General features: G+C 31.4%; 6 protein-coding genes across 6 annotated transcripts; 4 read left to right on the top strand and 2 right to left on the bottom strand.

Annotated features, from left to right (window-relative positions):
• Positions 1-842: 842 nt before the first annotated feature.
• On the top strand, positions 843-2,177 carry LOC11434723 (lamin-like protein). The gene is made up of 2 exons (XM_003617080.2): positions 843-972; positions 1,852-2,177. Exons 1-2 carry the CDS (start codon positions 843-845, stop codon positions 2,175-2,177), a joined length of 456 nt encoding a protein of 151 aa, XP_003617128.2.
• A 10,593-nt stretch (positions 2,178-12,770) lies between these two features.
• Positions 12,771-13,770, top strand: LOC25495067 (transcription factor MYB101). Its single transcript, XM_013598867.1, has 3 exons — positions 12,771-13,058; positions 13,169-13,446; positions 13,536-13,770. The coding sequence occupies exons 1-3, from the start codon at positions 12,771-12,773 to the stop codon at positions 13,768-13,770; spliced, it is 801 nt and encodes a 266-aa protein (XP_013454321.1).
• Positions 13,771-14,599: 829 nt separating this feature from the next.
• On the bottom strand, positions 14,600-15,268 carry LOC120580694 (uncharacterized). The gene has a single exon (XM_039834762.1). It carries the CDS (start codon positions 15,266-15,268, stop codon positions 14,600-14,602), a length of 669 nt encoding a protein of 222 aa, XP_039690696.1.
• Positions 15,269-17,624: 2,356 nt separating this feature from the next.
• Positions 17,625-18,221, top strand: LOC11431397 (uncharacterized). Its single transcript, XM_003617074.1, has one exon. It carries the CDS (start codon positions 17,625-17,627, stop codon positions 18,219-18,221), a length of 597 nt encoding a protein of 198 aa, XP_003617122.1.
• Positions 18,222-20,366: 2,145 nt separating this feature from the next.
• Positions 20,367-21,035, top strand: LOC11431398 (uncharacterized). The gene has a single exon (XM_003617076.1). The coding sequence runs from the start codon at positions 20,367-20,369 to the stop codon at positions 21,033-21,035; it is 669 nt and encodes a 222-aa protein (XP_003617124.1).
• Positions 21,036-21,864: 829 nt separating this feature from the next.
• Positions 21,865-22,864, bottom strand: LOC11430630 (transcription factor MYB101). Its single transcript, XM_003617077.1, has 3 exons — positions 22,577-22,864; positions 22,189-22,466; positions 21,865-22,099 (listed from the first exon to the last, which is right to left on the bottom strand). The coding sequence occupies exons 1-3, from the start codon at positions 22,862-22,864 to the stop codon at positions 21,865-21,867; spliced, it is 801 nt and encodes a 266-aa protein (XP_003617125.1).
• Between the last annotated feature and the right edge of the window lie 730 nt (positions 22,865-23,594).

Raw genomic sequence — 23,594 nt, 5'->3', positions numbered from 1 at the left:
TAATTATATTTATAGTATTTATATAATAACCTTTTTGTTTATTCAATTCTAATTCTAAATTAATACAAAATGTTAATCTCGAAAGTAAAATATATAATTTTTTTTTTTAGATAAAATAAAATTAATTTTTTCTCATTATTATTGAAAAGTGTAACCGTATTCTTTATTAAATTAGATATTGTTTTGCTCAAAAAAAAAAAAAAATTAGATATTGAAACAAGTCTAGATAGTAAAAAATAAAAATAAAATTAATTTGTTCATATTAAAACTACTCATATTTCCCCTCAAAATTAATTTGTTCATATTAAAATAAAATTAATTTTTTCTCATATCAACAATGCATTGTTATATGCAGGGGTCGGGTTTGAATCCCGGACACCTCACTTATTCACTTTAAAAGTGAATTTCTAGCCACTATGCTACCTGATAAAAAAAAAAAAAAAGACTTCATAGTAAAAAATTAAGTAGTTTACAACTAAAACCTCTTTCTATGAACAAATAATTTCTTTTTTGAGGGGAAATATGAACAATGAATCTTATCATCATTAGTTAGTATATACGCTTTTCTTTTTTCACGCAATTATTGATATGCTTAATTAATATGGGCGATCCATTCAGTCAAAAGATCTTTTATATTGGTATTTATATTAATAATTTCCAAATGCAATTTGGAAACAATCCGATTTTATTGATTCCAAAATTATGACCATTGTACAATAAAACAATCTATATAGGACCTTAGTTTAACCTTTATAGTTTCAAATAAAATTGAGGCATTTGACTGAAAAAAAAAAATGGAGGTTTTGAGCTTAAACAAAAACATGTTGTTGAAGATGATTATGATGGCTATGATGTGGAGCATGGCAAAATCTGTGCGTCACGATGTTGGAGGGGATGACCATGGATGGAACACCAATATTAACATGACAAAATGGTCATCGGACAAACACTTTCATTTGAATGAATGGCTATGTAAGTTTTTTTTTCTCTTTCTCTTATTTCATTTTTTCATCTTCCTTGTTTTTCTAGTTATTCCGTTGTTCATGCTCATCACGAGGCTAATCGGGTTGCATATAACTTACCTGAATTTAATTAGACTTTAGAGTTTGAGACGACTTTTGTTTTTATTTCTTTGGGTTTAGCGGGTGATCTTAGAGCTGTATGATTTTTTCTTTTCTTCTAGAGATTTTCAGTTGTTTGTCTTTTATTTCCACAACAAAACATAGTTAAGATGAGAATCCAAAATGCAAATTAATCCACACATTCCAATCTATTTTCTTCTAGAGATTTTGAATAACCTTTGACCTTTTTTTTCAATTGTTTCTCAATTTTTTTTATTTTGTGTGCTCCCATGAACTTGAAACCCTAATCGTGGTATTCTCGCTTATTTTGTGTGCTCCCATGAACTTGAAACCCTAATCGTGGTCTTCTCGCCACCAACCATGCAATGAAAATGGTGTATATTCTTGCTAACGAGGGAATCATCCGTATAACGTTGAAATGTTGAATCAAACTATTGTCGAACCAATAATTGAACTACCCAAAAAACTAATGTGATTGATGATTTGAATATCATAATATTATGATTTTTTGTAAGTATCAAAGATCGAATTTCTATCGACTGTGATTTCAGGGACTAAGTTGATGATTCATTAATCTATGAGTGATTGGTCACTGATATAACAAGTACCTCTTCAAATTAATTATTATATTGAACATAAACACAAAATTTCAATGAAGGCATGTAAAACCCTGATGAAAATGCATCAGTTTACAACTATGTGGACTACTAACACTTTCTACACATCATGGACTATTCAATACTTATTTTCTTATGCTTTGCTTTGCAAGTCTTTGGATATGATAGGCATTTCTTCAGTGTGTTGGAGGTGAACAAGACAAGCTATGAAAACTGCATAGATAGTGGATTCATCAAGAACATAACAACAGGTGTCGGAAGAGAAGTTTTTCAGTTGAGTGAGGCCAAGACCCATTACTTCATAAGCGGAGGAGGTTTCTGTCAGCGCGGAGTGAAGGTCGCAATCGATGTTAATGAACATGTTGCACCAGCTCCTCAGCCTACTCCCCACAAAAGTTCAGCGACTTCAAACATTCAAATCTACCACTCACTTGCTGTGCTCATCTTAATCTTCATGTGCACCAACTTCTTGGTATAATAATAATTTCAGCCATTAGAATTTCGCATAGCATAAGCTGATATCTTTCTTGTTTTTCTATTCTGTTTGTAATGGTAGGGTGAACTATGGAATATTCAAACTTTTAAATATACTTTTGAAATTGGTTAAAAATGGCTTTCTAGACTAATGAGGTTACATGCATTAGAGTTAACTTTTGAGTTTTATTACTAGTAATGTATTGATTTAAGTCCTAAGTTCTCTTTTATACAACTTTAGAGGCATATATATTACCTTCATGTCATCTATCATTGCTAGTGCCTTGACATTGTCCACTCGACACCTAATCTTAAATAAGATTCTTAAAACAAATTTATCATGAACACATATTTGTTTTCTCAATTGAATCTATCTTCAAGTTAATAACACCAAAGTTGATAAGTTATTTCATCCTTAAATTTGTATTCATTGGTTAATTTTCTCCTCGAATTTTTCAAAATAGTCAATACGTCCTTGAATTTTATGAATGTTGTCATACCTCAATTTTTTTTTTTACCAAAGATCCTACATTTATACAATCTCTGGCTTGGAATATTCTCTGACTTTTCAGTGAAAAATTCGGCAGAGAGGTACTTTAAAATACCTCATTTTTGTTTCAATTTCGGGACCCTTTTTTATTTTATTTTATTTTTAGTCTTTTTTATTTTAGTTATTTTCCATCTTTTATTTTTGCTTTTATTTTTATCCTTTTGTTTTATTTTAGGTTATTTTATTTTACCTTTTTTTTTTATTATTTTATTTTCTTTAGAATAGGTCAAAAAATAAAATGTCCAAGGTCCAAAATTTTCCAAGTCAAGTGTCAACTTTCACATTCCTCTTTTAAAATTCACCATTAAACACCATTCAAATCACCATAAAAATCCATTAAACCATTTTTCCATTTTCATCAACCTCCTCACCTATAAATATAGCTCTCATTCCTCACTTATACACACCAAAAGTTCTCTTGACTTGTCAAAGAACTTTTCTCTCTTCTCCCCATTTAGCTTGTGTTGACGAGCTATTCTTTTCTTCCCCCCTCTTTTTCAGACCCTTCGGAATTTTGTCCCTTTGGTAATTTTGTCCCTTTGGTTGTCCCTTTTTTTAATTTTATTTTTAATTTTCTTGCATTTTATTTCTATTTAGCATTTTAACTATTGTCATTTATTTTCCAGCAATTAGAATGTATTTAGGTCCAATGTAAATATAAATGAGAAAAAGTGTGCGTGCGTGTGTCATATTTTTTTTATTGCTTTATATATATTGAAAAAATGCAAAACAAATTAGGTTAGATTAAAGGGTTTTCGTGGTGATCCAACGTCACTACGGAAATTCTTCGCGATTTTATTTTATGTTTCAATTAATATTAAAAAAAAAAAAAAATGCAAATAACCAAAAAAATCATCAAAAATATTTTCATAATAAACCTTGATTTACAATCAAGTGATTCCCTTTTATCTTTTCTTTCTTAATCAAATTGCAATCAACTTTAATTCTACTTTTGAGTCTTTTTTTCTTTTAATATTAAAAAATACAAACAAATACTCATTTGCCACTTGACTTTTTATTTTAAAACATTTTCAAAAACTAATAAAAAACACAAAACCAATCAAACATCAATTTCTACCCCGAACTATGAGGTTTTGATCCCTCACGGGTACGTAGGCAAAGGACACTCGTCCTTCCAAATAAATAAAAAATGTAAATAAAAATGTTCATTTTCTTTTAATCACTACTTTTTAATTCCTTCTTTTAAACAAAAAAAAGCAAGCAAGTTATAGCACGAAAAATAAATAAAATCAAGAGGTTCTCGTAGAGTACTACGAATATTTAGGGTGCTAATACCTTCCCTAAATATAACCAACCCCCGAACCCTTAATCTTTAAAAATCTGGTATTTGAACATTTTTCCACTTTCTTTTGAAAAAAATTAAAAGTTCAGCCGTGAAATAAAAAGTGAGTCAATGCTAATAAAATAGTTTGACCTCCGAAAAAATGACGCGACGAATGTCAATCAATTTAGTCCATTTGTCAAGTCTCATCGTTAACGGTGCTGATATGGAGTTCAAAGTCAGCTCCCACGTGTACATGGACGAAATTGACTGAAATTTTTTGATTTGATTTGATTTTAAAATGAAAGTCGTTGCAAATTGTTACACTATCAAATCAACCCCTGAATTATTCAAAATCAAATTGGTCCATGAATTATGTCACTCATTATCAAAACGATCACCAAATTATTTATCTTATCTATCAATCTGATCCTTGATACTATCAAATAAATGTTAAAAATTAAAATAATGTATTTAAGAGAGTAACTAGTCTTTTTTTCCAACACTTAAATTGCAACTGACGTTTATTATCCTAGTTTATGCACATAGAACTCACAACATGCTATACTACCATAGATAAAATACATATATCATTGCATCTTATTAATTTTCTGCAAGACAAGTTTTTGCTCATAGCAAAGCAAATGTTATTCTGATAAATGATCAAGTATAATTACGCAAGATCAAATGATCCTGCATGAGTTGAGAAACAAGGGATGTCATGGGGAATCAAAGGAACCCTAATTGATTCTAGTGGAATAGTAAAACTTCAAATAGGAAATGACAATGAAAAGGCAATAGAGAACAATGAATGATGAGGTACTGAAGAAACCCGTTAAAGGAATCCTCTATTGTTTTTGGTCTTCTAGTGGATATAGCAAATTCCTTTTTAGTGTTACACTATTGTTCTTATAACTGGAATAACTTAAAGATCTTTTTGCTTCAGAATTTAGGACTTGCATATCTAAATATACATGCCTAGGCTCATGTAAATTAACCTCACATTTTTTTCTTTCTTTTCCGAAACACCATTATGAAATCCTAGAATTTACACTTGAGTTCCAAAAACACACTAAAAATTAGTAAATATCATAAATACTGTATATAATAGTTTCATGTCTAAATTAAATAAAATTAATAAGATGTAATGATATATGTATTATAACCCATAGAAGTAGAGCATGGTGTAAGTTTCATGTGCATAAACTAGGATAATAAGTAGAAAATACAACTTATTCTGATTGTGACCAGTTGCAACTTAAATGTTGGAAAAATGTTATTTACTCTCTTAAATACATTCTTTTAGTTTTTAACATTTATTTGATCGAATGAGAGACTAGATTAACGATAAGATACATAATTTAGGAACCAATTTAATTTTTAATGAATAATTCAGAAATTGATTTAACAGTAATGAGTTTTGTTTAAAAAAAAGTTAGAAAAAAATTCAGAATTTTTCGATCGAATTTGTCCATGTACATGTGGAAATTGACTTGAAATTGCACGTCAGCGTTTAACGTGACACGTCAACATTGTTAAATTCAGGGACATATTGGTTATTTTGAAAGAATTCGAGGCCGAAATTGACTGATGCTTACATAATTCATGGACCTATTGACTATTTTGAAAGAATTTGGGGACGGAGTCGACCGATGCATGCATATTTGAGGATGGAATAGTCTATTCACTCGCATTTTAAATTAAATAATTATATAAATGCTCTAAAAACGGATCCAAAATGTCAAATGTTTTATGGTTTAAATTTTGGACTAAATGCATTTAATTTTTATTTATTTTTTATATCAATTTTGCTTATATTTTGGTGAAAACACCTAGTCGATCACAATCTTAAATAATAATTATTTTAGAATATATATAAAATTATACATCATTTAATTATTTTTAAAATATACATTATTTATTTTTTCCTTTTATTTTTTGTGCAGACGTGTATATATTGTGTCCAAATTTTGTGACCATATAAAATTTACTTTATACTATTTTATTTTTGTGTTAATCTCCGATTTTAGGGGAAACGGTCCTTGTAATTATTCAATTGGTATGCAAATAAAATCAAACCAAAAATCGAAGTTGGATTTTTTTGAACAACTCGTCTAAAGAGAGCTCATTAACCAACTGTGCCAAATCACTTACTAGTTGTTTAATTATTTTACAAGCATAATGTAGACACCAAATTTCAACATTCGAATATTGAAAATCGTTTTTCTCCTTAAAGAAAATGGAAATCGTTTGTCATATTTCTTGGTATAATATAACAAAAAATAAAATCAAGAAAAATATATGTTTCCTTTTATATTATATCAAAAAAAGATATTATAATTTCGTAAAAAAAAAAGATATTATAATGAGTTTAATTATAAATATAAAGTTTTTTTTTTACGTATACAACTAATCACATCTCATCACATATACATTTGTTATTATTGTATTAGTGGGATATGATTAAACATGTTTGGATACTTCTACCAAAAATAAATAAAAAATTATTCGACAGACGTGTACAGACTTTTTACTGTACATATGACTTATATTTATTTTTGTCAAAAAAAAATTATATTTATAGTATTTATATAATAATCTTTTTGTTTATTCAACTCTAATTCTAAATTAATACAAAATGTTAATGTCCAAAGTAAAATATATTTTTTCTCATTATTAATGAAAAGTGTAACCGTATTCTTTATTAAATTATTCTTTATTAAATTAGATATTTTAGAATAATTATATTCAACTAAAATGACTTAATAGTAGTTGATAGGGACAATACATTATTATATGCAGGGGTCGGGTTCGAATCCCGGACACCCTATTTCTAGCCACAGTTGTAGTTTACAACTAAAACCTCTTTCTATGAACAAATAATTTCTTTTTTGAGGGGAAATATGAACAATGAATCTTATCATCATTAGTTGGTATATACGCTTTTCATTTTCCACGCAATTATTGATATGCTTAATTAATATGGGCGATACATTCGGTCAAAAAATCTTTTATATTGGTATTTATATTAATAATTTCCAAATGCAATTTGGAAACAATCTGATTTTATTGATTCCAAATTTATGACACCCTCAACCGGATTCTGATACATCCATTGTACAATAAAATAATCTATATAGGACCTTAGTTTAACCCTTATAGTTGCAAATAAAATTGAGGCATTTGACTGAAAAAAAAAATGGAGGTTTTGAGCTTAAACAAAAACATGTTGTTGAAGATGATTATGATGGCTATGATGTGGAGCATGGCAAAATCTGTGCGTCACGATGTTGGAGGGGATGACCATGGATGGAACACCAATATTAACATGACAAAATGGTCATCGGACAAACAATTTCATTTGAATGAATGGCTATGTAAGTTTTTTTTTCTTTCTTTCTCTTATTTCATTATTTCATTTATTTTTTCTTCTTCGTCATTTTTCTAGTTATTCCGTTGTTCATGCTTATCGTGAGGCTAATCGGGTCGCATATAACTTACCCAAATTTGGTTGGATTTCAGTGTTTGAGATGACTCTTGTTTTTATTTCTTTGGGTTTATCGGCTGAACTCAGAGCTGTATTTTTTTTTTTTTTTTTTTTTTAGAGATTTTAGTTGCTTGTCTTTTATTTCCACAACAAAACAAAGTTAAGATGAGAATCCAAAATGCAAATTAATCCATACATTCCAATCTATTCAATTTTGAATAACCTTTGACCTTTTTTATTCTTTCCCTTTCATTAGTTTCTCAAATTTTTGATTTTGTGTGCTTTCATGAACCTGAAACCCTAATCTTGGTATTCTTGCCATGGTGTTGTATATTCTTACTAACAGGCGAATCATCCGTATGATGAAATGTTGAATTAAACAATTTAGTTTGGGCTAACAAAATTTTAATACTATCTCAAAAATTGAAAATTGTTGAACCAATAAATGAACTACCCAAAAAACTAATGTGATTGACGATCTAAATATCATAATATAATGAAATTTTGTAATTTTCAAAGATCGAATTTCTATGAGTGATTGGTCAGTAATATAACAAGTACCTCTTCAAATTAATTATTTTATTGAACATAAACACAAAATTTCAATGAAGGCATGTAAAACCCTGATGAAAATGCATCAGTTTACAACTATGTGGACTACTAACACTTTCTACACATCATGGACTATTCAATACTTATTTTCTTATGCTTTGCTTTGCAAGTCTTTGGATATGATAGGCATTTCTTCAGTGTGTTGGAGGTGAACAAGACAAGCTATGAAAACTGCATAGATAGTGGATTCATCAAGAACATAACAACAGGTGTCGGAAGAGAAGTTTTTCAGTTGAGTGAGGCCAAGACCCATTACTTCATAAGCGGAGGAGGTTTCTGTCAGCGCGGAGTGAAGGTCGCAATCGATGTTAATGAACATGTTGCACCAGCTCCTCAGCCTACTCCCCACAAAAGTTCAGCGACTTCAAACATTCAAATCTACCACTCACTTGTTGTGCTCATCTTAATCTTCATGTGCACCAACTTCTTGGTATAATAATTTCAGCTATTAGAATTTGGCATAGCATAAGCTGATATCTTTCTTGTTTTTCTATTCTGTTTGTAATGGTAGGGTGAACTATGAAATATTCAAACTTTATTATCAGGTGATTGGCATCTACTATTTTTAGTAGCTTTTCCTTTGAATATCGTTTATCATGAATTCTTATAAATAATATGACCCTAATATAAGAGGTGGAGTGTTTTATTTATGCTCCATGAGTTTATAATATTTTTTTACAATCAACTCAACACTTTATGGAGCAATGCTATTCGTCCCGAAATAATTCTTAAACATGACCAAATCGCGGATATTAAAAAATCATATATGAGACATTATCAATTGCATGATGCATCAGAATTAGAAAGAGAAGAAACTTTTTGGGATCATGAAGCATCATGATAAAGGCACTCATGATTAACAGTTTGGAATTGTGAGTAGGTTCTACAGCTCCATATACTTCCACTGCTCTATAGTTAATGGTTGGTAACAAAACCAATGCCTCACCTTCAATGACAAGAATTTCAAGACTTGTCTTATATTTTGCACTAAATTGACATTAACAAACGCTTGAGTAGAAGAAAAATAACCAATTACAGTAACGTCAAGACTTACAGATATAGACTAGTTGCCTATTTTAAAGCCCGTCATAAAAACAGCAGTAATGGCAACCGTAGATCGTAGAAAATAACAGGTTGTTGGAATTCCGCTACGCTATAGTCCTATTAAATAACACTGTACTAATCAACGTATTACTAAGTACATTTACGTGACAATATATATGAGTTTTCAATGGATGTTGGTGTAAAACTATTTTACACTGACAATGTATCTTCATTAAGCTCATTTACATTACATGCATGTATCTTAAAATTTCTATTCATAATGCAACATTTTAATCATTCTAACAAGAGGAAAGAAAGAGTTATACTAATTTGACTAACAATGCACAATAATATCGCCGTAGTTAACTGAAGGAAGTTATTAAAGACAGGAGGTTTTGAATCATGAAGCTGTCATCTGTTAATGAAATTTCACTTTCATAATAGTGACCATTACCAATTTCTTTTAACTTCCATAACAAACATAGGTACTTCCATAGAGCAGTAAAATTTCACTTGGGTAAAATACATTGATTTCATTTGTTTTCTGTTAATTTTAGATATACACATATTTTATCAACCAAATGCATATTGTTAATGACCATAATAATATTAGACACGACAATAGAAAGCAAGTAAAATATAACAAACATAGATGCTTAACATAGATAAGTGCAAGAAATATAGGAGACAAATCCATGATAAAATAGAACCAATATATTAATCAATTTGAATCCGTACAATTGACTACACTTCAAAAGAAAATTAGAGAACTACATTAGGTTTCAAAAAGCAACACTTCCAAAACGATTTTAGAATATCTTCGAATTCATCATTCACGACATGCAGTCCGTGAAATTCCTTCGCCTTAGAATTAGAGAACTACATTAGGTTTCAAAAAGCAACACTTCCAAAATGATTTTAGAATATCTTCGAATTCATCATTCACGACATGCAGTCCGTGAAATTCCTTCGCCTTAGAATTAGAGAACTACATTAGGTTTCAAAAAGCAACACTTCCAAAACGATTTTAGAATATCTTCGAATTCATCATTCACGACATGCAGTCCGTGAAATTCCTTCGCCTTAGAATTAGAGAACTACATTAGGTTTCAAAAAGCAACACTTCCAAAACGATTTTAGAATATCTTCGAATTCATCATTCACGACATGCAGTCCGTGAAATTCCTTCGCCTTAGAAAAATTGCACGTCAAATAAAATTTTAGAATATCTTCAAATTCATCATTCATAACATGTAGTCCGCGAAATTTCTTCATCTCAGCTTTTGTAACCGTGTCCTTAGTCGCCATGGACGGAGGTGGAGGCGTAGTAGGAGGAGATGAATATTCTTCAAAAGGAGAGACTTGAACGGAATTGAGCGATTTGATGGAAGCCAAAGAATCAAAAGATGCCTTGTTGTTGTTAATAGGGACCGGGAAGAGGAAGACCCTCAACCATGCAGGCTTTCGTGAAAAGCGACACATACGATCATACTCGAACATCATATGATTGAGATGCCGTGAGCTGGTTTGTAGGGTGCCAAATCGTGACACGATCTTGGGAAATTGTGACACGATTTTCAAACTTGCTTGTTAAGTTTCCATGATAAGGACTGGTCGTACCTTGTGACGTACGTTCCAATCGTGACACGATTTGGAAATCGTGACACAATTTTATCAGAGGAAGGCTAGTAGTGTTCTTGTGCAGATTTTGAAGAAGAGCTTTGAAGAGCTTAGAGAGAGAAACTTGGATTACAAAGGAGGGAACTCTAGGGTTGAGTGTCTTTGTAGTGAGGATCTCTTGGGTTGGGAAAAACATTGTAAACACCTTGGGTAGTGAGATTTCACCATTGGAAGGATCTAAAGCTTCCTCTTGTGTCTTCTCTTTTAGGGTTCATATTGTGAGAGTGGGGAAACACAAATGGGTAGAAACTAGGACTTGTTCTTGTGTAAGCTTGCAAGCTATTTTTCTTGTAACCCTTTGTAACACTTTCATCATAGTGGATTGGAGAGCTGCTCTCTCCCCCAGATTAGGCCATATTGGCTGAACTGGGTCAACAATCTTTTTGGTGTGTTTGTTCTTCCTTTCTTGCTTATCTTGTTTGCTTTGTATTCTCTTGTGTGGTGTTGCTCTACACTAGTCTAGGGCTGTTTTTGTTGTTGTTGCTTGGAGACACTTTACACATAGATTACCACTTCCTTTTGCTCCACACATCTTTGTTTACATTGGTGTGAGTTTCAACCGGATTCACAACACGCACCCTGATCTGGAGGTTCATCCGCAACCATGAACAACTGGGACACAGAACCATTTAATGAGAAACATTTGTCTGCAAAACAATGTTACGTAGCAAAAAACAAGACTCCCAAAGAATAGTCCCCTACACCGCTAACGGAATAACCTTTAATGAGATCAAGTAACCACTTCCAACCATCCTTGAAGTTTTTTTTTTCCTTTATCATTTATCTTTTATTTTTAATAAACTATGCACCAATAGTTTGTTCTTGTTTTTTGCTAAGCATTTATTCCAAACTCATTAGTGTTAAACGGTACAAAATGCCCGCAAATTGATCATAAATTATTCTCTTTGAAGCACATTGTCTTATTCTTTGCACTGAATAACAATGACAAACTCTTGAGTAGAATCAAGATTATCACCAATCTTTTTTGGTTAGGACAAACACTCAACCAAACCAAAGAAAATTGAACTGGATTGATTCAATTATTAGTTTTTAATTTAAATATCTAAGAAAGCGATGTACCGAACCGATAGATATACACTAAACTTGCAAATCTCAATTTGACTTAGGCAAGACCCAAGATATTACTAACATCATCACTCAAACAACATGAGTCAACATGAATCTAAATCATTTTAATCCTTGGTCTTTTTTTAAAAATGTGATATTTAGTCTTTATTTTCATTCGTTTTGGTGTGTTGAAAGGACTAAAACATCACTCTTTTAAAAAAGATAAATAACTAAAATGATTTAGAAAAAAGATAAAGAATTAAAACAATTTAGAAAAAAGATAAAGAACCAAATGAATTTCTAGTAAAAGATAAAAGATGAAAAATTACGAACGGTGTTTTTTTTTATGAAAATTTGATTTTGATTAGAACTAAAAAAATTATAAATGTTTGTTGCTTTCAAATTATAAAAAATAAAAACTAACTATGATTATCTATTTCAACGACATTGACAATAATATAATACAATATAACAAAAAAAATCTAAATTCTTTTTTAAATGACACCAACAACAATTTTATTATAGAAAAAATTGTTTAAGGGTATAATCGCATTGATGAAAAAGTAGGTATAAATATACTCATCTAGTTTGTTACACTTTTTAAATGATAAAGGAAAACAAATATATATTCATATTGTGTTTACACTTTCATATCATAACAAACTATACTTATCTCTTTAAATGACATATATCAATTATATAATATAAATTGTTTGTTGAAGAAATTCTTTATCTTTTAAAATGAGAACAATTGAGTTATAACAACTATTGATATCTTTCTACTTATAAATATGAATGATTAGTTAGTTTAACATCACACACCTGGTTAAAGTTCTCTCTCATTGAATTCCCCTAGTACGTATTATCATCGATCATGTCTTCTTCATCATCATCATCATCGACCGATACTAAAAAAGGAACATGGTCAAAAGAAGAAGATGAAATATTAAAAGCATATGTGGAAAAACATGGAACCAGAAATTGGAACGAGGTATCAAAAAATGCGGGGCTTATACGTTGCGGTAAAAGTTGTCGTCTAAGATGGTATAATCACCTACAACCAGATGTGAAAAAGGGTCCATTTAGTGAAGAAGAAAAATCTAAAGTTTTTGAGTTCTATATAAAGTATGGTGAATTCAAATGGTCTAAGCTGGCTCATGAGGTAATTTCTTCTTATTCATGCTTTACTTCTTTTACTTTCTTCTTTAATTTCAAATATTCATCTATCACTTGTGTTATATTTTGTTGATCATGTCATTAATTTGTATTCAGTTACCGGGAAGAAGCGATAATGACATCAAGAACTTTTGGAATGCGAGAAAAAGAAAACTTGAAAAGCTCGGCTTGTCACCCTTCCCCGACAACATGGAACCGGATCATAAGTTGAATAGTAGCCAACAAGTTGAGGATTCACAAGAAGATGAATTTAATATACCACAATTGAAATTTAGAAAATATCCATCAATTTTTGATGAGATAAATGAAAAACTTTTAGATGTTCCAAACATGTTCTACAATAATGTGGGAAGTACTTCAACATTGATTGATAGGTGAGTAGATTATGTAATTCCATTTTCTTTTATATGTTAAAATTGTTTATATGAGGTGTTATATTTACAGTTACTTTCATCAATTTCAGGGTTAGCAGCATTATTGGAACTTCTCATATTCATATACCTATAGCTCTACCCTCACCATGTTCATACCTTCCACTTCCTTCACCTATGATGCTTGATGAAAAAGGGAAGAAGCCAATTTCATTGGAGGACGATGTTGAAGCAAACCTTGATGATTTCATGGATTTGATTGACTTCAGTAATTTGGAGGACGATGTTGAAGCCGGCAGTCGTTTATTTGACAATGATGATATATAACAGTAACTTGCATGACACGATATAAAAAGCTTATAGTGTTTGCAACACAATTTTTCTGTAATTTTCTTCTGAGAATTGAGTTTTCTTTGTCTAAACGATACTATTTGACAAATCTATAAAATTAATTCTACTTTATGCAATATGTCAGATTTTTGAATGAATATCAGAATGGAAGGTTATACACGTACAAGGAGTTGAGTGATAATCCATTAATTAGGAGCCCAATGAATTGATTTCTCTGGATGCATCTGTTAAATGATTGGCTTCCGAATTTGATTTTGAGTATAATAGCAGCTGTTCATATGAGTTCTCAATGGACATGATGTAATCAGCTTGGTCTCTGAAATTTTTTCTCTTTCACAAGTATTCGACTCTTTATCTCTCGTCTTCCTTTAAGCAAAACCGTTAAACATTTACAGTTGTGCTACCACTATTAGTCTCAGACCAACTCTCAAATGTCGAACGGACATACCACCAAACCCAACCCAACATCATTTCAATCACCAAACCCAACCCAACTCTCAAACCAAAACGAGACATATTTGCAGAAACCAAAACCATATTTTAGCCTTTGAAGAATTATGCGAATTTAAAATATTTTATCAACCAAATTAAAATTGTTAATGGCCATTGTGTAACAATATTAGACAAGACAATAACTACTTCAAAAAGTTGAACCCATAAACAGAGAAAAGCAAGTAAAATATAACAAATATAGATACGTAATAGATATAAGTGCAAGAAATATAGGAGACAAATCCATGATAAAAAAGAACCAATGTATTAATCAATTTGAATCCGTACAATTTAACTACACTTCAAAAAAAATTTAGAAAACTATATTAGGCTTCAAAAAGCAACGCTTCCAAAACGATTTTAGAATATCTTCAAATTCATCGTTCACGACATGCAGTCCTTGAAAGTCCTTCACCTTAGAAAAATTGCGCTTCAAATATAATTTTAGAATATCTTCAAATTCATCATTCACAACATGTATTCCGCAAAATTTCTTCATCTCAGCTTTTGTAACCGTGTCCTTAGTCGCCATGAACGGATGTGGAGGCGTAGTAGGAGGAGATGAATATTCTTCAAAAGGAAAAACTTGAACGGAATTGAGCGAGTCGACGGAAGCCAAAGAATCAAAAGATGCCTTGTTGTTGTTAATAGGGACCGGGAAGAGGAAGACCCTCAACCATGCAGGCTTTTGTGAAAAGCGACACATACGATCATACTCGAACATCATATGATTGAGATCTTCTTCGTTATAAACTGGGATCAAAGCATCCAAATCTTCACCAAGGAGTTGATACTTGAAACAAACATCGGAAAACATGAACGTGGAAAGCTTTGCCATGAGGTCAGAGAAGTTGATATTACGATCGACGGTGATGATTTTATTGTCTCCACCGATGTAGGAATAACGACGATGATCATGAAGAGCAGTAAGCCTAGGTTGGATTTTTCCACCATAGGTAATCATGAGCTTGACTCTCTCCATCGTTTGAAAGTGTTTTGAGAGGGTACTGAGAGTGAAAAGAGGGTTCGAGAAAAGACGGGTGAAACTGTGTTTTTTAACTATGTGATGTGAATATGTGAATTGTGAGCAGTTCAGTATTCACGTCCCAACTGACATATTGCATAAAGTGGACTGCTCACAATTCACGTATTCACACGTCCCAACTGTTTCAGACGTCTTTTCTCGAACCCTCTTTTCACTCTCAGTACCCTCTCAAAACACTTTCAAACGATGGAGAGAGTCAAGCTCATGATTACCTATGGTGGAAAAATCCAACCTAGGCTTACTGCTCTTCATGATCATCGTCGTTATTCCTACATCGGTGGAGACAATAAAATCATCATCGTCGATCGTAATATCAACTTCTTTGACCTCATGGCAAAGCTTTCCACGTTCATGTTTTCCGATGTTTGCTTCAAGTATCAACTCCTTGGTGAAGATTTCGACACATTCTCCTTATTTTCAACACATAACACAAACTTACAGTTAGAAGAACTAACAGTGTAACAATTAAAAGTATGTAATGACCAAATTTATCTATCAACCTTGTCAGCCTGTAAGGTAACGGAAGTAAGTCTAGCTACACACTCCCCCAACAGATCCTCCTCCCAAGCAAGCAACCTCTAATGCCACCTCCACGCTTCCCCATTAGCACCCCAACCCCTCGAAAACATATTAGCTACCGTCTCGAATTTATTCTCAGCTAACTGAAACAATCTCACAAAAGCTTTGCACAACGGTTTCCCGTCAAGCGAAGGATCAGCCCAAAACAAAGTAGACACTCCATCCCCCATCTGATGTGTTATATTATCAAGCAACCACCCTGAATCTACCTGTCCCACACCATCTCTAACGCTCTTAATCGTCTGCCACCACACTGACCCCTCCCCCTCTTGTACTACATAACCGCCCCCCTCCTCTCAATACCGGGCACATAACACCCTGTACCACAAACTCCCCCTGTACCACAAACTCCCCCTCTCCTAAAGAATCCTCCACCACCATTTACCCAAGAGAGCAAGATTAAACTCCTTCAACCTTCTAACACCCAAACCTCCCTCCTCCTTACTCAATAAAATGTTAGGAGTTCATCTTTCAAAAAATTAGGAATTCAATAAAAAATTAAGGGCCCGTTTGTTACGAAATAAAATAAAAGTGATTTTGACATAAAATAATTTAGAGATTATATTTTAGAGATTTTATGAAAAATTAGAATTTATTTTCCGTTTGTTTACCATAAGAAAAATCACTTTTTTAAAACAAATAATTTAGTTTGTTTGGGTACAACTATATAAAAGGATTTTTTGTTACAAAATTACTTCAATCTTTTACACTCTCGTCTAAAAAAAATAGTTTTTGAGAAGCTACTCATAATAGCTTCTCATTTGATGCTGTTTTTAGATTCTGATATTTTTAAAAATCTATAACAAACGGATGCAACACTCTTAAAATTGATTTTTTTTTAAATGTGATTTTTTCTTAAAAAAAAGTATAACAAAAGGGCTCTTAATAAAATTATTTATTGGATAAGATCAAAAGTTTGTTGAGATATTTATACGAAATAAAATATTAATTTTAAAAAATAAAAAAGAATAAAAATATTAAGAATAAACTTGGAAGTGACATATGGCATAAAAAACCTTACTTTATATATATATATATATATATATATATATATATATATATATAGGTACATACTATTGATTGATTTTCATTAAAATTATAAGTAAACACTTTCAAATACTTATCTTTTAAAAACCTTAATTTTTTCTCAAAACAAACTATACGAATCTCTTGAGTTAAAACATAATATAGTTATCTTTTTAAATTACATCAATTATATACCACAAATATGATATAAATTCTTATATTTATTTTAGAAGAAATTGTTATCTTTTTAAATGAAAACGATTAGTATGGATATAGATTATATTTAAACTAAAACTATCACCACCTTACTTGTGGTATTTCTGGCAATTCAGTTATAACTATTAATATAAAATTTCATATCTTTCTACTTATAAATATGAATCATTAGTTAGTTCAACATTAGTTTAACATCATTTAAAACTATATTGCCTTACGTAAATCAGTTAGTTTAACATCGATCACACCCCTGGTTAGATCACTATATTAATTGCCTTACGTGAATCATTAGTTTCATTAATATAGGATAAGTTCTCTCTAATTCTCCTAGTTTTTGGGAAATTCAGTTAATTAAATACTTATAAATATTGGACTGCTCACAATTCACGTATTCACACGTCCCAACTGTTTCAGACGTCTTTTCTCGAATCCTATTTTCACTCTCAGTACCCTCTCAAAACACTTTCAAACTATGGAGAGAGTCAAGCTCATGATTACCTATGGTGCAAAAATCCAACCTAGGCTTACTTCTCTTCATGATCATCGTCGTTATTCCTACATCGGCGGAGACAATAAAATCATCACCGTCGATCGTAATATCAACTTCTCTGACCTCATGGCAAAGCTTTCCACGTTCATGTTTTCCGATGTTTGCTTCAAGTATCAACTACTTGGTGAAGATTTGGATGCTTTGATCCCAGTTTATAACGAAGAAGATCTCAATCATATGATGTTCGAGTATGATCGTATGTGTCGCTTTTCACAAAAGCCTGCATGGTTGAGAGTCTTCCTCTTCCCGGTCCCTATTAACAACAACAAGGCATCTTTTGATTCTTTGGCTTCCGTCGACTCGCTCAATTCCGTTCAAGTTTTTCCTTTTGAAGAATATTCATCTCCTCCTACTACGCCTCCACATCCGTTCATGGCGACTAAGGACACGGTTACAAAAGCTGAGATGAAGAAATTTTGCGGAATACATGTTGTGAATGATGAATTTGAAGATATTCTAAAATTATATTTGAAGCGCAATTTTTCTAAGGTGAAGGACTTTCACGGACTGATGTCGTGAACGATGAATTTGAAGATATTCTAAAATTGTTTTGGAAGCGTTGCTTTTTGAAGCCTAATATAATTTTCTAAATTTTTTTTGAAGTGTAGTTAAATTGTACGGATTCAAATTGATTAATACATTGGTTCTTTTTTATCATGGATTTGTCTCCTATATTTCTTGCACTTATCTATTTTAAGCATCTATGTTTGTTATATTTTACTTGCTTTCTATTGTCATGTCTAATATTATTATACAATAGTCATTAACAATATGCATTTGGTTGATAAAATATTTGTGTATATCTAAAATTAACACATAACAAATGATACCAATGTATGTTAAGGAAGTGAAATTAACAGAATATTCTACCTAGTACAAGTGGTCTTGTTGGTGACATAGATGAAACAAAATTGAAGAATGACAATAACAAAAGAAGGAAGAAGCTGGTGAAATTGATGAATCCATGTTCAATATCTAAAAACAACATCTTGTTGGGAAAAGATTGGAGTAAATAGGCAATTATTCCTCGAAATTGTAAGTTTCGTCAATTATCCTCTGAAATTTCACAACGTTAATTAATTTATCCCATCTGTTAAATTTTTCTGTTAGTGAACATGACGTTTTGCAAATACTCCCCAAAAGTTTTGCACTTATGTGCAAAATGCCCCCCAAACATAAAAATTTATATTATTTTTTTCTTAAAGGCAAATAATCAACGGTTAAATATTAAAGCTAACTATTAATTTTTGAGTTTGGGAAAACTACATACATATATACCATCAAAATAGGCTTGTACCTGTTTGCTTTTCCCATAGTTTTTTTTTTTTAAATAAAAATATTGGGGAACTGCAAGAAATGTTGCATTTTTCCAGGGGCAGAAGCCCTGGCAAAATGCTAAAAGCCTTGGCAATTGGACGTTTGCCAGAAGCAGAATCAACAGCAAATCTGCTCATCGCAAATGAACTTGCCAGGGCTTTAGCTCCTGGAAAATTTGCAGGCTTTTGCAGACTGTGTCAGCATCACATCAGTCATTTTCAAACCATGCCAGGAACATTGCCAGGGGTTAACCCCTGGCAAAATGTGTACGATTTTTTTTTAAAAAAAAAAAAACTTTTTTTAATTGTTTAAAAAATCAAAATATTAAATTTTAATAATTAAAATAATTTTAAAAAACATTATCTTTTTTTTTGTTGAGGTTAATAATAATATTATCCAACTATTCAGTTTTTAATGACAAAATAATTGGGGATTAATGACAATGTCACATAGATAAATTATAAATTTCTGTACCTTTTCAACTATGATTATCTAAAGAAATTTTGAGATTAAAAATAATAATAGAAATTAAAAATAAGTTATATTATAAAAAAAAAACTAATTAGGATGGATAATTGGGTGGGAAGAGCTCCGTTACGTGTTAGGTTCATTGGATTATTTGACTTGACCGAGAATCCTTGATATGTGTTGGTTAGGATGGAATGAGAGGGAAGGCATCAAAGTGGAGGAGGAGGTTGTGTGCGTGGTAGAAAACTATTCTTCATGAGTCTTTGTTTTTGCTACATAACATTGTTTTGCAGGCAAATGTTTCTGATGGTTGGAAGTGGTTACTTGATCTCATTAAAGGTTATTCCGTTAGCAGTGTGTCCCAGTTGTTCATGGTTGCAAATGAACCTCCAGATCAGGCTGCGATAGATGATAATTGGCTTAGGCAGGTTCCTTTGATAGATACTACACTCGTTTTGCTTTTGGATTTTTTTATTATTCCAAATCTACCCTTCACTAATTGCAGATTTTTCAAAAAATAAATAAATAAATCAAAAGGTTTGCGATATACATGGCAATATAAATGGGATAAGTTTTCAAAAACAAAATGGGATATAAGTTATATGGCTTATACTTAGAATTCACGTAAATTTGATAAGTTACATGGCTTATATAAGTTAATCCAATACATATATATTCTCTCTGATTCCCCTAGTTTTTAGGAAATTCAGTTAATCCAACTATATTGCCTTACGTGAATCACAGTTAATCAAATACTTATAAATACTGAACTGCTCACAATTCACATATTCACATCACATAGTTAAAAAACACAGTTTCACCCGTCTTTTCTCGAACCCTCTTTTCACTCTCAGTACCCTCTCAAAACACTTTCAAACGATGGAGAGAGTCAAGCTCATGATTACCTATGGTGGAAAAATCCAACCTAGGCTTACTGCTCTTCATGATCATCGTCGTTATTCCTACATCGGTGGAGACAATAAAATCATCACCGTCGATCGTAATATCAACTTCTCTGACCTCATGGCAAAGCTTTCCACGTTCATGTTTTCCGATGTTTGCTTCAAGTATCAACTACTTGGTGAAGATTTGGATGCTTTGATCCCAGTTTATAACGAAGAAGATCTCAATCATATGATGTTCGAGTATGATCGTATGTGTCGCTTTTCACAAAAGCCTGCATGGTTGAGGGTCTTCCTCTTCCCGGTCCCTATTAACAACAACAAGGCATCTTTTGATTCTTTGGCTTCCGTCGACTCGCTCAATTCCGTTCAAGTTTTTCCTTTTGAAGAATATTCATCTCCTCCTACTACGCCTCCACATCCGTTCATGGCGACTAAGGACACGGTTACAAAAGCTGAGATGAAGAAATTTTGCGGAATACATGTTGTGAATGATGAATTTGAAGATATTCTAAAATTATATTTGAAGCGCAATTTTTCTAAGGTGAAGGACTTTCAAGGACTGCATGTCGTGAACGATGAATTTGAAGATATTCTAAAATCGTTTTGGAAGCGTTGCTTTTTGAAGCCTAATATAGTTTTCTAAATTTTTTTTGAAGTGTAGTTAAATTGTACGGATTCAAATTGATTAATACATTGGTTCTTTTTTATCATGGATTTGTCTCCTATATTTCTTGCACTTATATCTATTACGTATCTATATTTGTTATATTTTACTTGCTTTTCTCTGTTTATGGGTTCAACTTTTTGAAGTAGTTATTGTCTTGTCTAATATTGTTACACAATGGCCATTAACAATTTTAATTTGGTTGATAAAATATTTTAAATTCGCATAATTCTTCAAAGGCTAAAATATGGTTTTGGTTTCTGCAAATATGTCTCGTTTTGGTTTGAGAGTTGGGTTGGGTTTGGTGATTGAAATGATGTTGGGTTGGGTTTGGTGGTATGTCCGTTCGACATTTGAGAGTTGGTCTGAGACTAATAGTGGTAGCACAACTGTAAATGTTTAACGGTTTTGCTTAAAGGAAGACGAGAGATAAAGAGTCGAATACTTGTGAAAGAGAAAAAATTTCAGAGACCAAGCTGATTACATCATGTCCATTGAGAACTCATATGAACAGCTGCTATTATACTCAAAATCAAATTCGGAAGCCAATCATTTAACAGATGCATCCAGAGAAATCAATTCATTGGGCTCCTAATTAATGGATTATCACTCAACTCCTTGTACGTGTATAACCTTCCATTCTGATATTCATTCAAAAATCTGACATATTGCATAAAGTAGAATTAATTTTATAGATTTGTCAAATAGTATCGTTTAGACAAAGAAAACTCAATTCTCAGAAGAAAATTACAGAAAAATTGTGTTGCAAACACTATAAGCTTTTTATATCGTGTCATGCAAGTTACTGTTATATATCATCATTGTCAAATAAACGACTGCCGGCTTCAACATCGTCCTCCAAATTACTGAAGTCAATCAAATCCATGAAATCATCAAGGTTTGCTTCAACATCGTCCTCCAATGAAATTGGCTTCTTCCCTTTTTCATCAAGCATCATAGGTGAAGGAAGTGGAAGGTATGAACATGGTGAGGGTAGAGCTATAGGTATATGAATATGAGAAGTTCCAATAATGCTGCTAACCCTGAAATTGATGAAAGTAACTGTAAATATAACACCTCATATAAACAATTTTAACATATAAAAGAAAATGGAATTACATAATCTACTCACCTATCAATCAATGTTGAAGTACTTCCCACATTATTGTAGAACATGTTTGGAACATCTAAAAGTTTTTCATTTATCTCATCAAAAATTGATGGATATTTTCTAAATTTCAATTGTGGTATATTAAATTCATCTTCTTGTGAATCCTCAACTTGTTGGCTACTATTCAACTTATGATCCGGTTCCATGTTGTCGGGGAAGGGTGACAAGCCGAGCTTTTCAAGTTTTCTTTTTCTCGCATTCCAAAAGTTCTTGATGTCATTATCGCTTCTTCCCGGTAACTGAATACAAATTAATGACATGATCAACAAAATATAACACAAGTGATAGATGAATATTTGAAATTAAAGAAGAAAGTAAAAGAAGTAAAGCATGAATAAGAAGAAATTACCTCATGAGCCAGCTTAGACCATTTGAATTCACCATACTTTATATAGAACTCAAAAACTTTAGATTTTTCTTCTTCACTAAATGGACCCTTTTTCACATCTGGTTGTAGGTGATTATACCATCTTAGACGACAACTTTTACCGCAACGTATAAGCCCCGCATTTTTTGATACCTCGTTCCAATTTCTGGTTCCATGTTTTTCCACATATGCTTTTAATATTTCATCTTCTTCTTTTGACCATGTTCCTTTTTTAGTATCGGTCGATGATGATGATGATGAAGAAGACATGATCGATGATAATACGTACTAGGGGAATTCAATGAGAGAGAACTTTAACCAGGTGTGTGATGTTAAACTAACTAATCATTCATATTTATAAGTAGAAATATATCAATAGTTGTTATAACTCAATTGTTCTCATTTTAAAAGATAAAGAATTTCTTCAACAAACAATTTATATTATATAATTGATATATGTCATTTAAAGAGATAAGTATAGTTTGTTATGATATGAAAGTGTAAACACAATATGAATATATATTTGTTTTCCTTTATCATTTAAAAAGTGTAACAAACTAGATGAGTATATTTATACCTACTTTTTCATCAATGCGATTATACCCTTAAACAATTTTTTCTATAATAAAATTGTTGTTGGTGTCATTTAAAAAAGAATTTAGATTTTTTTTGTTATATTGTATTATATTATTGTCAATGTCGTTGAAATAGATAATCATAGTTAGTTTTTATTTTTTATAATTTGAAAGCAACAAACATTTATAATTTTTTTAGTTCTAATCAAAATCAAATTTTCATAAAAAAAAACACCGTTCGTAATTTTTCATCTTTTATCTTTTACTAGAAATTCATTTGGTTCTTTATCTTTTTTCTAAATTGTTTTAATTCTTTATCTTTTTTCTAAATCATTTTAGTTATTTATCTTTTTTAAAAGAGTGATGTTTTAGTCCTTTCAACACACCAAAACGAATGAAAATAAAGACTAAATATCACATTTTTA

This window comes from Medicago truncatula, chromosome 5, assembly GCF_003473485.1.
Source record: "Medicago truncatula cultivar Jemalong A17 chromosome 5, MtrunA17r5.0-ANR, whole genome shotgun sequence".
Taxonomy (NCBI): Eukaryota; Viridiplantae; Streptophyta; class Magnoliopsida; order Fabales; family Fabaceae; genus Medicago; species Medicago truncatula.
The sequence above is the reverse complement of the archived record's forward strand: the minus strand, read 5'-3'. Positions and strand labels throughout refer to the sequence as shown.